Source organism: Babylonia areolata, chromosome 3 (assembly GCF_041734735.1).
Source record: "Babylonia areolata isolate BAREFJ2019XMU chromosome 3, ASM4173473v1, whole genome shotgun sequence".
NCBI lineage: Eukaryota > Metazoa > Mollusca > Gastropoda > Neogastropoda > Buccinidae > Babylonia > Babylonia areolata.
The window spans coordinates 47,237,752-47,250,251 of record NC_134878.1 but is presented as its reverse complement, the minus strand read 5'-3'; the positions used below and the strand labels follow the sequence as shown (position 1 = coordinate 47,250,251).

Genomic DNA, 12,500 nt, shown 5'->3' with positions numbered 1-12,500 from the left:
ATGTTTGTTTTTTTATTCATTCTGTGAACGCATTGGATAGAGCTGTTGTAATGTTTTATGTTATGTTTATATCTGGCTCGATGATGTAAGGCACTTTGAGCAGCATCAGTACTGAATATCGCGCCATAGAAAAGTTATGAATTATTATTAATTATCATTAAAGCATTTTATCTGCGTTTCGACCTGTTATACGGCATTGCTATTATTATTGTTCTTATTGTTGCTGTTAATGTTGCTGTTGTTGTTATCCTCGAAAGACCAAGCTTCGTAGTCGTCTTGCAGTCTTAGTCATGTTCAGTTATTTATGTCAACACTCTTTGCAATAGAAACTACAGTCAAATTGAAGTAAAACAGATTGCTAACTAACAAAACTAACCGGCAAGCTAAATAACCAACTTACTAACCAACCAGGCATTCTTCTTTTGATTAATTCAGCAAGGCATACTTCCAATTTCAAACAACATTATAAAAAAAAGGGGGAAACAAAAAATAATCGACTTACATGTTTCGCAGCCACACAAAGACTCCAAAAAGTACAAAGTGTAAACTGGGTCACAGGGACGCATACTACACCAGACCCCAGAATGGATTTGCCTGTTTCGCGACTGTGGTTTGAAGCGAACTGCGGCGGCATATACCTTCGGTCGATAAAAGCAACGGAATTACAGCGTGACCTGCCGACTGTGACTCGGCGGTGACTGACAGTGACAATGCCTATTCAGATAATGCGTGAGAAGGGACGCAACAGACAAGTGGTTAAAGCTTTGGACGTTCAATCTGAGGGTCCCGGGTTCGTATCTTGGTAACGGCGCCTGGTGGGTTAAGGGTGGTGAATTTTGGGTTTTTTTTCACCCGATCTCCCAGGTCAACATAATTATGTGCAGACCTGCTAGTGCCTGAACCCCCTTTCGTGTGTATACGGCAAAGCAGAACATCAAATACGCACGTTAAAGATCTGAAATCCATGTCAGCGTTCGGTGGGTTATGGAAACAAGAACATACCCAGCATTCACACCCCCGAAAACGGAGTATGGGTGCCTACGTGGCAGGGTAAAAACGGTCACATAAGTAAAAGCCCACTGGTGTACATACGAGTGAACGTGGGAGTTGCAGCCCACGAACGAAGAAGAATATTGTGTTGTTTTATTTGGTGACAGTGGTTTGCTTTTCCACTGTGAGTTCCCGTTCGGTGTTTTGTTGTTGCTAAACTTTAACCTGTCAGCCTGAGTCTGTCTGTCTGTCTGTCTGTTTGTTTAATTATATGTCTGTCTCTGTGTCAGTTTCTGTCTCTGTCTGCCTCGTCTTTCACTCTCTGTGCGATATGTCTAAAAGATACGTGCAGTGGCCACAGGAGCGTGGGTGGCAGAATGCTGATCTCCCAACACAGTGTCTGTGAGGGTCCGGGTTGGATTCGCGCTCTCGACCTCTCTGCCAGGTTTGACTGGAAAATCAAACTGAGCGTCTAGATGGCCTAGAGGTAACGCGTCCGCCCAGGAAGCGAGAGAATCTGGGCGCGCAGGTTCGAATCACGGCTCAGCCGCCGATATTTTCTCCCCCTCCACTTGACCTTGAGTGGTGGTCTGGACGCAAGTCATTCGGATGAGACGATAAACCGAGGTCTCGTGTGCAGCATGCACTTAGCGCACGTAAAAGAACCCACGGCAACAAAAGTGTTGTTCCGGCAAAATTCTGTAGAAAAATCCACTTCGATAGGAAAAACAAATAAAACTGCACGCAGGAAAAAACAACAACAAAAAAATGGGTGGCGCTGTAGTGTAGCGACGCGCTCTCCCTGAAGAGAGCAGCCCGAATTTCACACAGAGAAATCTGTTGTGATAAAAAGAAATACAAATACAAATAAAAAGAGGTACGCACTCAGGCTCACTGAAAAAACAACAACAACCCCAAACCATGGCAACAAATGTGTTATCCTCTTGCCAAATTCTGTAGTCCACTCTGATAGGCACACAGACACACAGACACAGACACACACACAGACACACAGATACACACACACACGCTGCCTTGGGTCATGTTGCTGTCATGCACCTGCCTAGCAGATGTCATGCAGCGTATACCGCTTTGAGCTGTGTCCGAATGCATTGACGTCGCCTTGAGAGAGGGAAACTGAAAACGGAAACTAGAACCCTTTGTGTGTGTGTGTGTGCGTGTGCGTGTGCGTGTGCGTGTGTTTGTATGTGTGTGTCCATACGTGAGTGTGTGCGTGCGTCTGTGTATTTGTGTGTGTGTGTGTGAGAGAGTGCGTGTGTTGGTGTGTTTGTATGTGTGTGTGTTCATACATGATTGTGTGCGTGCGCGCGCGCGCGCGCGCGTGCGTGTGTGTTTTATACACCGCGACGTAGGCAACCATACTCCGTTTTCGGGGATGTGAATGCTGGGTATGTTTTTGTTTCCATAACCCACTATATGCTGAAAAAGATTACAGGGTCTTTAACGAGTATATTTGATCTTCTGCATGCGTATATATATATATATATATATATATATATATATATATATATATATATATATATATATATATACTTGAAAGGGATTTAGGCACCAAGCAGGCCTGCACATACGTTGACCTGGGAAATCTGGGAAATCTCCAACCTTAACCCATCACGTGCGCCGAGACCGGGGATCGAAATCAGGAAACTCAGGCGAGAATTCAGCGCTCTGTTTAAGTTCGATTCGATAATGATGAAGCTGACCATTCTTTCTGTTTCTGTCCCTGTCCCTGTCTGCCTGTCTGTCTTTCTGTCTGTCTGTCTGTCTCTGTCGCTCTGTCTCTGTCTCCTTCTCTGTCTCTCTGTCTCTGTCTCTCTCTCTGTGTGCTTGTGTTGTTTGTCAAGAATATCCTGAAATGTTCACTTTCCCTTCTCTTGTCCATCTGTGCCATGATATGTTCTGTGCATCTGCTTATTTTTGCTTTTATTTCATGAGTTTATCTTAGCACAAAGGTTTGGGTTTGGGTGTAAACAAAGGAGTGATGCTTATTCCAGTTCTATAATGAAAGATAGAATTCGTTTCGTTTCGTTTTGTTTATGAGGAGAGACTAACAGTCATCCTGTCTATCCTGCATGAACTATGCAGTTTGTCGTTTCTGGCTGAAGTTACATACACTTACGACAGGATACCACGATAATAACATGATAATATTGTGTGATTTAGACTTAAGAGGTTCAGATAATCGGGTGTCAAATCCACATCATCTGCTTTTGGGGGTTGTCACTTAGATATACATGGGTGCATTGAAGAAAAGAAGAAACTGTGTATATTGAACCTCTTCGTCAAAGCTTATTATACCCAGTCATATCCAGTCGATTAATTTGCGCTGGTGTTTAAAGAGTGTATCGCTCCACGCAGTTTGTGAATAAATAGTTTTTGATGAATTTGAACAGAAATAAAAATATGAGGTTTATCTTTTAAACTTGGTATTCCAAGTTTCAAGCTTATAGTTTCATGCTTGTGTGGACTGCTCTGAAGCGTTACGCCTTACGTGTGGGAATCAAATGAGGATGATATTTTGAAATCCCCGTTCTTTATGATCTCTGGTTACAATGGGTCACAAAGAAATATTAAAGGCAAGGCAATAAGTTTATTTCAAATGAGGATGATATTTTGAAATCCCCGTTCTTTATGATCTCTGGCTACAATGGATCCCAAAGAAATATTAAAGGCAACGCAAGACAATAAGTTTATTTCATGTACCCGGCGTGGGGCATTGAAACATTATACATGAACATATTTTACACACACCATATAAATAACAAGAGGGATGTCATAAAATATACAAACACAAAAAAGCCTACACGAGCAAACAAACAAATACAAAAAACAAAATATTAACATTTTTTCCTTCGAAACATAATGTTATTTTTCGCTATCAATGCATAAAGTTTTACTGAAAAGAGAAACATAAGTATTGTCGAAACGAAGGCTTCTAAGTTTTAAAGCTTTATGCATAGCCACAATTCATTGCAATTTTGTCTCTTAATGGCATCGAACGATGAGCATATTTTGTATGCAGCTTTGTATTATGTAAAGATTTTCAATAGAGAGAGAGGGGGGTATCTATATCTTGACCATAACATGCATTTGTTCTTGAAACAGTAAGGCGGAGCCATAGACAGATAAACAGATGGACATTTGAAGTAGTAGATGCTAACGTGGCGATAGCCTTGGGGGATAACCTTAGCGGTCGGCGAGGCTCTGAGCACCATGATTTGATTTGAATTCGAAACAGATGGACAAACGCAGAGATGGTCGAACAAACGGACGCGCGACAACTCGTCTTCGTTCAGCTGTCAATCACGGGCGAGGAATGCACGTGCTGAGACGATGCGAGGAGACACACCCAGCCCGACCCTGTCCTTCTGACCTTGTGCTGTGTGTGTGCATGGCGCACGCGGTCCGTCCGCCATGTTTGGAGCGGAGGAGAGCCTCGTTCTTGTGGTCTGCAGGTAGGAAGTTGTTTTCGTTCTTTGTTGTTTGTTGTTAGTGCTTTGTTAGTGTGTGTGGGGTTTTTTTTTTTGGTTTGTGTGTGTGTGTGTGTGTCTGTGTGTGTGTCTGTGTGTGTGTGTGTGTGATGACGATTTCTTCTTCTCCTTTGTTGTCGTCACCGTCATCGTCGTCATCTTCAGGTACGCCAACGCCGTAGTAATAACAGCCATCGTCACTCGTCATTGCTGTCTCCATGTTCTTGTTCTTCTTGTTCTTCCGCTTCTTGTGATCACTCTTCATCTTCTTATTTTCAGTTTTCCTCTTCTCCTCCTCCTCCTCCTCCTTCTCCTTCTCCAGCCTCTTACCCTCCTCTTTCTCCTTCACCATCAGTTATCGCAATCAATCATCATCGTCGTTAACATCATCATATCATTACCACCACCACCACTATCATCGTCGTCTTCATCGTTTCATTTTTTTTCTCCTTGCTCTTTATTAACTACATCTGATATGTTTTAGTATGCATGTTGATGGTTCAACCCACGGTTATAAAAAAGGCCAAGGTCAAATGGAAAAGAAAGTAGCGAAACATATGTTGTTCAAGGGGTGTGGTCGCAATCAAATGTGGATTTGAACATATCGAATGGTTATTTGCCTGTCTGTCTGTTAGTCTGCTGAAAGAGCTTTTTTGTTTTTGGTCTTGTTTATTCGGGGCATCCCTTGAAAGTCACTACAAAGATTTCAATCCTGATTAGCAGATACTGTATTTGTTGTTGTCTTCAGTTTAACGTCTTTCCACTTGAAGTGATATTAGACAAATACTGTATTTGGGTACATGTCTGAGCATCCGTTGATATACTTTCTTTCTTTCTTTCTTTCTTTTATGTCTCTGTTTCCTCTCTTGTATCAAATTTCTCTTACACAAGCACACCCACACATTCGATGTCCAAACACACACACACACACACACACACACACACACGCATATATATATATATATATATATATATATATATATATATATATATTGTAACGTATTATACGAAAGTACGAATACGTAAGTAACACTAAAAGGAAACCTCCAGCTCTCGTATCCAAGGGCGGCGAACAGAACAGTTCTGGACATGGCATCCGCTGCCAAGAACATTACATGGTGTCAGAAAAAAAAAAAATTCAGACGTTTTCTGAATGACAGAATCCATGTTTAGCCCACAAGCAGTGACAAACATGAATTTTGAGCCTCCCACCATTGACTGGGATGCATCAGATCTGTACCAAGAGTTTACTCGATTTAGAGACCATGTAGGTTTCATTTTTGATGGACCACTAGCATCTCTAGTCAAGGATCGTCGTCTGCTAATGATGGACTCTGATTATGTAGACAATGACGACATTATGGTAGATTGCATCGTCATGAAAGAGTCAAGAATTGTCATACCCCCTAGTCTCCAGAAAGACATGCTTGGGGGAGAGGATAAGCACACTGCAAACTGAAATCTGAATTTTGGTCAGGAAAAAAGAAGGCACCTGCACTTTGGCTCAAGAATGTCGGGGCACAGGTTTGTAAACCCGGTCTATGCATCAAATATCAAACGGCATTTGTTTTCTGAGACATGCACCCGTGTACAGGAACGACTATTTTACACATTGGATGGGCGCAATAGCCGAGTGGTTAAAGCTTTGGACTTTCAATCTGAGGGTCCCAGGATCGAATCTCGTTGACGGCGCCTGGTGGGTAAAAGGTGGAAAAAATTTCCCATCTCCCAGGTCAACATATGTGCAGACCTGCTGGTGCCTGAACCCCCTTCGTGTGTATACGCAAGCAGAAGATCAGATATGCACGTTAAAGATCCTGTAATCTATGTCAGCGTTCGGTGAGTTATAGAAACAAGAACATACCCAGTATGCACACCCCCAAAATCGGAGTATGGCTGCCTACATGGCGGGGGTAAAAACGGTCATACACGTAAAAGCCCATACTCGTATACATACGAGTGAACGTGGGAGTTGCAGCCCACGAACACAGAAGAAGAAGAAGATACACATTGAAAAACAACAACTTAAGTTCAAACCTCCCCAGACTCATCATCCCCTGACATCAAACATCGATCTCATCAGAGGGCCACACCACCGTGTTTCCGAGGAGCGCTGACTCAGCAAGCCTTGAGTCCCCCTTCCGCCACCTTGCGCTCAATGGCTGGCGTCACCAGTCTGATGGTCACCGCCTGCATGGCCATCAGAAGGCCCAGGGTGACGAGGAGGCTGGACATGGGGGTGTCCACGTGAGCAGCACGGCCCCGCTCCACGTAATCCACGTGCAGGACGTGGAGCTGAAGCTGTTGTGTGCCCGTCACCACCACGTGGAACCACTGGTGACTGTGGCCCCAGATGTCGAAGGTGCCTTCGAGGAGGAGGAATTTTGTTTAATGGCCCGTCACACTTATCGGTGATTGAAGACATTTTGTTAGAGTATTATTGTATACATTTGAGTATTATCGTTTAGAAGAGGAGGGGGATGTGGATGATCGGCGGTGAGTTGGGGGAAAAAACCGGGCAAATAAGGGAGGGGGTTGGGTGAAATTTGAAAACAGTGTCTAAATACAGTTACAGGAAATTAATTAAAGGATTTCGTAAAAGTTGTCGTTAATCTAACAAGCGAAACAACTGATAATGAATGCAAAAAGTCAAAAACATCAACTTGCTCAGTCACATGTGAAGACATACTTTTGTGCAGAAAGGCTTCATCAAACTACAGTCAAACATCATATGCTTAATTGTCAGGTTACTAAAGCATATGCACTTGACATAAGAAAATGTTTAGTCCGTAATGAATTTGATGATAACCTGAACATTAAACTCAAAATTGGTCTGCGAATCGGACCAGAGGTCTGAGAGGGTCAACTGACGAGGTTTTAGAGTTGAATTCAAGCACCTATAAAAGTCTCTTTCTAGTGCATTACTTATTTCCTGGTCTGACATTGGGCAGTATACTTTTATACTATCTTTATAATTCTTTTCTCCCCTTTTTGCTGCTCTGTCTACTCGGTCGTTATAATCTAAGAATCCAGTATGGGATGGTATCCAATAAAAAATCAACATTTGAACCTTTCACAAAATAGTGAGTGCAATAAATACCTAATTTCAAACAAAGAATCTTTTCTATGATTATTCTCAAAAAGGAGCAAACTTTATTTAAAAAAAACAACAACCAACCAACCAAACAAAAAAACAGATTGAGAATCAACACAAAATAGGATATTACTTATCATCATAGGTATTTGAACAAGATGAACAACAACGTGCCTTCGAACACACACACACACACACACACACACACACACACACACACATGGCAAACTTTCGATCGACCTGAGCCTTGTTTTTCGGCTTTATAGGATCTCTGACCAAGTGTATTATAAAGTATTACTCTTTTGATAAACATGATTTTTGTTGTCCTTTTTTTTTATTATTATTATTTTTTTTTTTATTCAAAAGGGTCTCTGGTCAAATGAAGTATCTAACAGTGACGTAGTCTTTCTCAAACGTACTTGTAAAATAATATAGAGAATGGAAATACACCGTTTCAGATGATTGGACTCTTTCTGTTTTGCCCCATTTGATGACGTAATCTGGTGTCGTTACGTGGTACAGGTTCGTTTCATTATTAGTACGTATCTAGCGAGTGCTGAATTTGTGTTTCACTTTAAAAAAAATCTTATTCGAGTGATAAAACTTCATAGTTGTTCTTTTTATCAGTCAGCGCTTCCAGATTCTGATTTATTCTGTGTGGACAGACAGACAAACACAGAAGAAGAGTTAAGAATAAAGAACATTTAGTCTTTGACTCCATTTGGGGCATAAGGGGGCATAAAGTAATAACACTGGCATTTTTCACTAAAGAGTGAACGTAAACAGCAATGGAAACACGTGACAATTTTCGATGAAAACAGAATTATGACAGTTACATTTTGATAGATCTCTCCACTTTCAAGCACTCTCTACTACTACTTTTTTTTTTTTTTTTAACAAATTACAAACAAAGATTTCGGATTCAAACATTTCTTTGGAATGGACTGATTTCGAAGATGTGCGAATGTCGGTCATTCCATGATGAAACGAAACTTGAAACGAAACTTGTCTTCAATTACACACATGACAAAGAATGAGACAAACACATGGAACTCGCGTGAAATGGTATGACACCTACGACGAGCCTCAAGGTAACTTGTCACACACACACACACACACACACACACATACACTCACTCACGCGTGCACACGCAAACGCACGCGCGCGCGAGCAAACACACACACACACACACACACACACACACACACACACACACACACACACTCATTCACCCCCCCCTCTCCCTGCTCTTTTAATCAATACTACTCAAATGTGTACATTAATACTCAAGCAAAATGTCTTCAATCACCGATATTAGCGACGATGGGACATAAAACAAAATTTCTCCTCCTCCACACACACACACACACACACCACACAGACACACAAACACACACGCGCGCGCGCACACGCACACACACACACACATACAGACTAGCAGACACACAACCACAGAGAGGCAACCCATCCAAAGTGACGCGCTGAACACACCTGGACTCAGCTTCTCCGGCAGCAGAGCAGCATAGGAAACCCCGACCAGAACGAGGAAGACGACGATGATGGTGATGTGATTCAGCGACCCGACCGAGCAGCCCTCATCCCGAAAACACCTGGCGTAGCGAGAGGCGATGGGCCAGGCAATGAGGCACACCAACACCACGTGAATCAACGCCATCACCGCCCTCCGTTTCCTCTCGTGCTCAGTGGCTTGATATTTCAGCCTGGCCAGAAGGGTCGCCACGAAGGACACGTAGCAGCAGATCATCAACACGGGCAAGAAGAACGCCTTCACTGCGAAGTACTCTTCAGCGGTGGAGCAGGAATACAGTGCGTCTGTTCCGCTGCCGAAGTTGTAGATGCTGACGCCCGCGTAGTCCACAAAAAAGAGCACGTAGTGGTGCTTGGCTGACTTAGTGTGCAGCAGGTGGGCCAGAGAGCTGAAGAGGTTGCAGAAGAAACACGTCAAGGCAAACACCACCATCAGCCCTGCACGTGAATCACGGAACCTGTCCAGCCTCATTCCTAAGTAAACAGCGTGGACCACCAGAAGCACGCAACCAATCAGATGCGTCCAGACATTGACGGTCTCATTGTGGACCCACCACAGACTGGCGATGTAGTAAGACCACGGCTGATTGGACAAGCGGTAACCCGTCAGGGTGTAAGGATCTCGGATCACAGGTTCCACGCTTTCTGCGCATAGAGTTTCGTGTCCGTTGTGAGGTTTACAGCGGTTGCTAGGTTCTGACTGAGGGCAAGGCAGGAGGCTTTCTTCTCGTTCCTTTTCGGATTTCTGGAAGTCTTTGAGGCGGAGGTGTGCTGTCATCTTTGTCAGCGTCGTTTGTCGTACGATGGAGCCTGGTTGTTATCTGTCTTGTGTCTGCAGACCACAAATATGAATAAATAAATAGATAGATAAATAAATAGATAAATAGAACAAGCGGAATCAGTACTTGCACACTTCGGATTTCCTTTCTGTAAACTCAAGAGTCCTTAGTCGATTAAAACAAACAAACAAACAAACAAAAAATTAAAAACGGTTTGGAAAACGAAATCATCATCAAGTCTTCCTCTTACTTCTTTAGTAACAAGAGTCCCCAGTCGATTGAAATAAAAATCATCATAAAAAAAGAAAAAAAAGAGAAAAGAGAAAAAAAGAGAGAAGAATTGTAAAACGAAATTATCAAGGCTTCCTGTTAATTCTTTAGTAATTGGTCCCTGGTCGATTGAAATACACACACACACACACATACACACACACACACACACACATATATATATATATATATATATGTATGTATGTAATGTATGTATTTATGTATGTATGTATGTAAAGAACTGGTTAAACGAAATCATCAAGAGCGGAAGACCAACAACAACCACCACCCTCTTTTTTTTGTTTTTTGTGGGGCCTCCAACCTCCTCTTTTTCCCACTTTTTTTTAACAATGGCCTACTTATGCGAGGATTGGGTGGGGTGGGGTGGGGATGGTGTGTGTGTGTGTGTGTGTGGGTGTGGGGGGGGGTTAGCCAGCTGTGGTCATGAATTACGTGACGATAACTCATCTTTGCCATGTGATATCTCCCACCAGACTGCTGGGCCCAGCTGCATTGCTTTGTTCTAACTTTTTGATAGTTACCCGTGACTAAATTAATGCCTATGTTGACCGAACTACGCCATTGGTCAGTTCCATACTTCCATGTTCCATACACAGTTAGTAGCGGGTTGCCACCATACTTGGCTCTTTCCGTCCGAGCAGTGGCTGTGGTTTAGGTGATGGCTAGGAACTTTGAACCGTCTGACACAAAGAAAAAACAGGTGGGAAACAGCAGTGTGCATGTGTTGTACAAAGAGACCCCTCCCTCTTCCCCTCTCCCTCCCCCCCGCCTCCCGTATACCACCTGTGTGTGTGTGTGTGTGTGTGTGTGTGTGTGATCACATGAGGAAATTTGATCTTCGGGCTGGTAAATCGTACCACAGGTCCAAAATTGCATACTCCAAAGTACACCCTCTGCAATAAAACAAGCCGACAACATGTTGCCATCTTCTCTTATGGATCTATGTATTCCTTGTTTTTATTGCTTTCTATTGCCCATTCGGACGCACGCGCGCGCGTGTGTATGTGTGTGTGTGCTGTGTGTTGTGTGTGTGTTGCTTTCTGTTTTTGTGTTTGCGCGTGCGTGTGTGTGTGTGTGTGTGTGCGTGTGCGCGTGCGTGCGCGCGTGTGTGTGTGTGTGTGTGTGTGTGTGTGTGTGTGTGGTAGTGTCCATCGATTTTACTTCTGTTCACCAAGAATGATAATAGACGGGAAAAAAGTGTGCGTGGTGGAGGTTGCGTGTGCGTGATGATTTGATATTTTGCTCATTCCTGAGTTTTAGAATAAAAACAGAAGAAGAAAACCAAGCCCTACTTCTGTGAGTACTTGTTAAATGGACCGTTTCATCATGTACCCTCCCCCTCCCCCCCACGCCCCCCCCCCCAAAAAAAAAAGAAAGAAAAAGAAAAACAAGTATTAATGTTGGTAATTCGAAAGTGTTTTGAACAGTGTTTTAATAGCACTGGGATAACTATAATATTGCTTCATAACATCACAGGTTAGGACATGCTCAGGAGTGTTATTTTGTTCGCAACTACATGTGGTATTTCTGGTATATTTGGTTTTCAAAAACAGTAGTTTTTCATCAACTACACACGAGGGGTGCTTTTAATTTGGACTTCTTTTTTGTATATACATTTTTTTTGTTTTTTTGGATACATCGGTAACAATAAAATCCATGTACTTTGCTATATCGCAAGGGAAATCTGAAACTGTTTACATGGATACGATTGTACTGAACTGTACAGTTCTTGTCAGGATATGGGGATATCTACATGAACTGCCTCCGGACGATACTTTGCTCTTTGTTTCGCTGTTCTGTCCACTTTGTCGTAATAATAAACGAAGAATGAGATGGTACCCAGCAGAACTTGATTGTAGTGCCTCGCAAACATAAAGCATTGATTAAACAAGCGACTTCAATTATCATTTCACATCTTGTTTGTAATTTCAGTGATGGTAGAGTGCCTGAAGCACTGAGTTGGTATCAACACAGGAAAGAGTATTCAAAATGTCTCGTGTAAAATGAATGAGAAAATTCAAGGCCATCGATATTGCAGTGGGTTCAGCTGTGAAAACTGATTTGTTGTTTCCAGTGTGAAACGATTTCTCTATCCTCAGATCAGGTATTGAATACGCAGAACCCGCCTATTTTAATACGTATATATATATTTTTTTTTATTAATCACTGGTCCATCCGTATATAATTTCATATGATTTGGGTATTTCTTTTGAATATTATCTTACATAACTGGCTAGGCTGATTATGTTGTCGTCTTTCATTTCCCCTCTTTTTCTTTTTGAATCGGTATGGTCAGTATCAAACTG

General features: G+C 42.5%; 1 protein-coding gene across 1 annotated transcript; it reads right to left on the bottom strand.

The window, feature by feature from the left end:
* Positions 1–6,599: 6,599 nt before the first annotated feature.
* Positions 6,600–9,902, bottom strand: LOC143280345 (membrane progestin receptor alpha-like). Its single transcript, XM_076584980.1, has 2 exons — positions 9,068–9,902; positions 6,600–6,847 (listed from the first exon to the last, which is right to left on the bottom strand). Exons 1-2 carry the CDS (start codon positions 9,900–9,902, stop codon positions 6,600–6,602), a joined length of 1,083 nt encoding a protein of 360 aa, XP_076441095.1.
* Between the last annotated feature and the right edge of the window lie 2,598 nt (positions 9,903–12,500).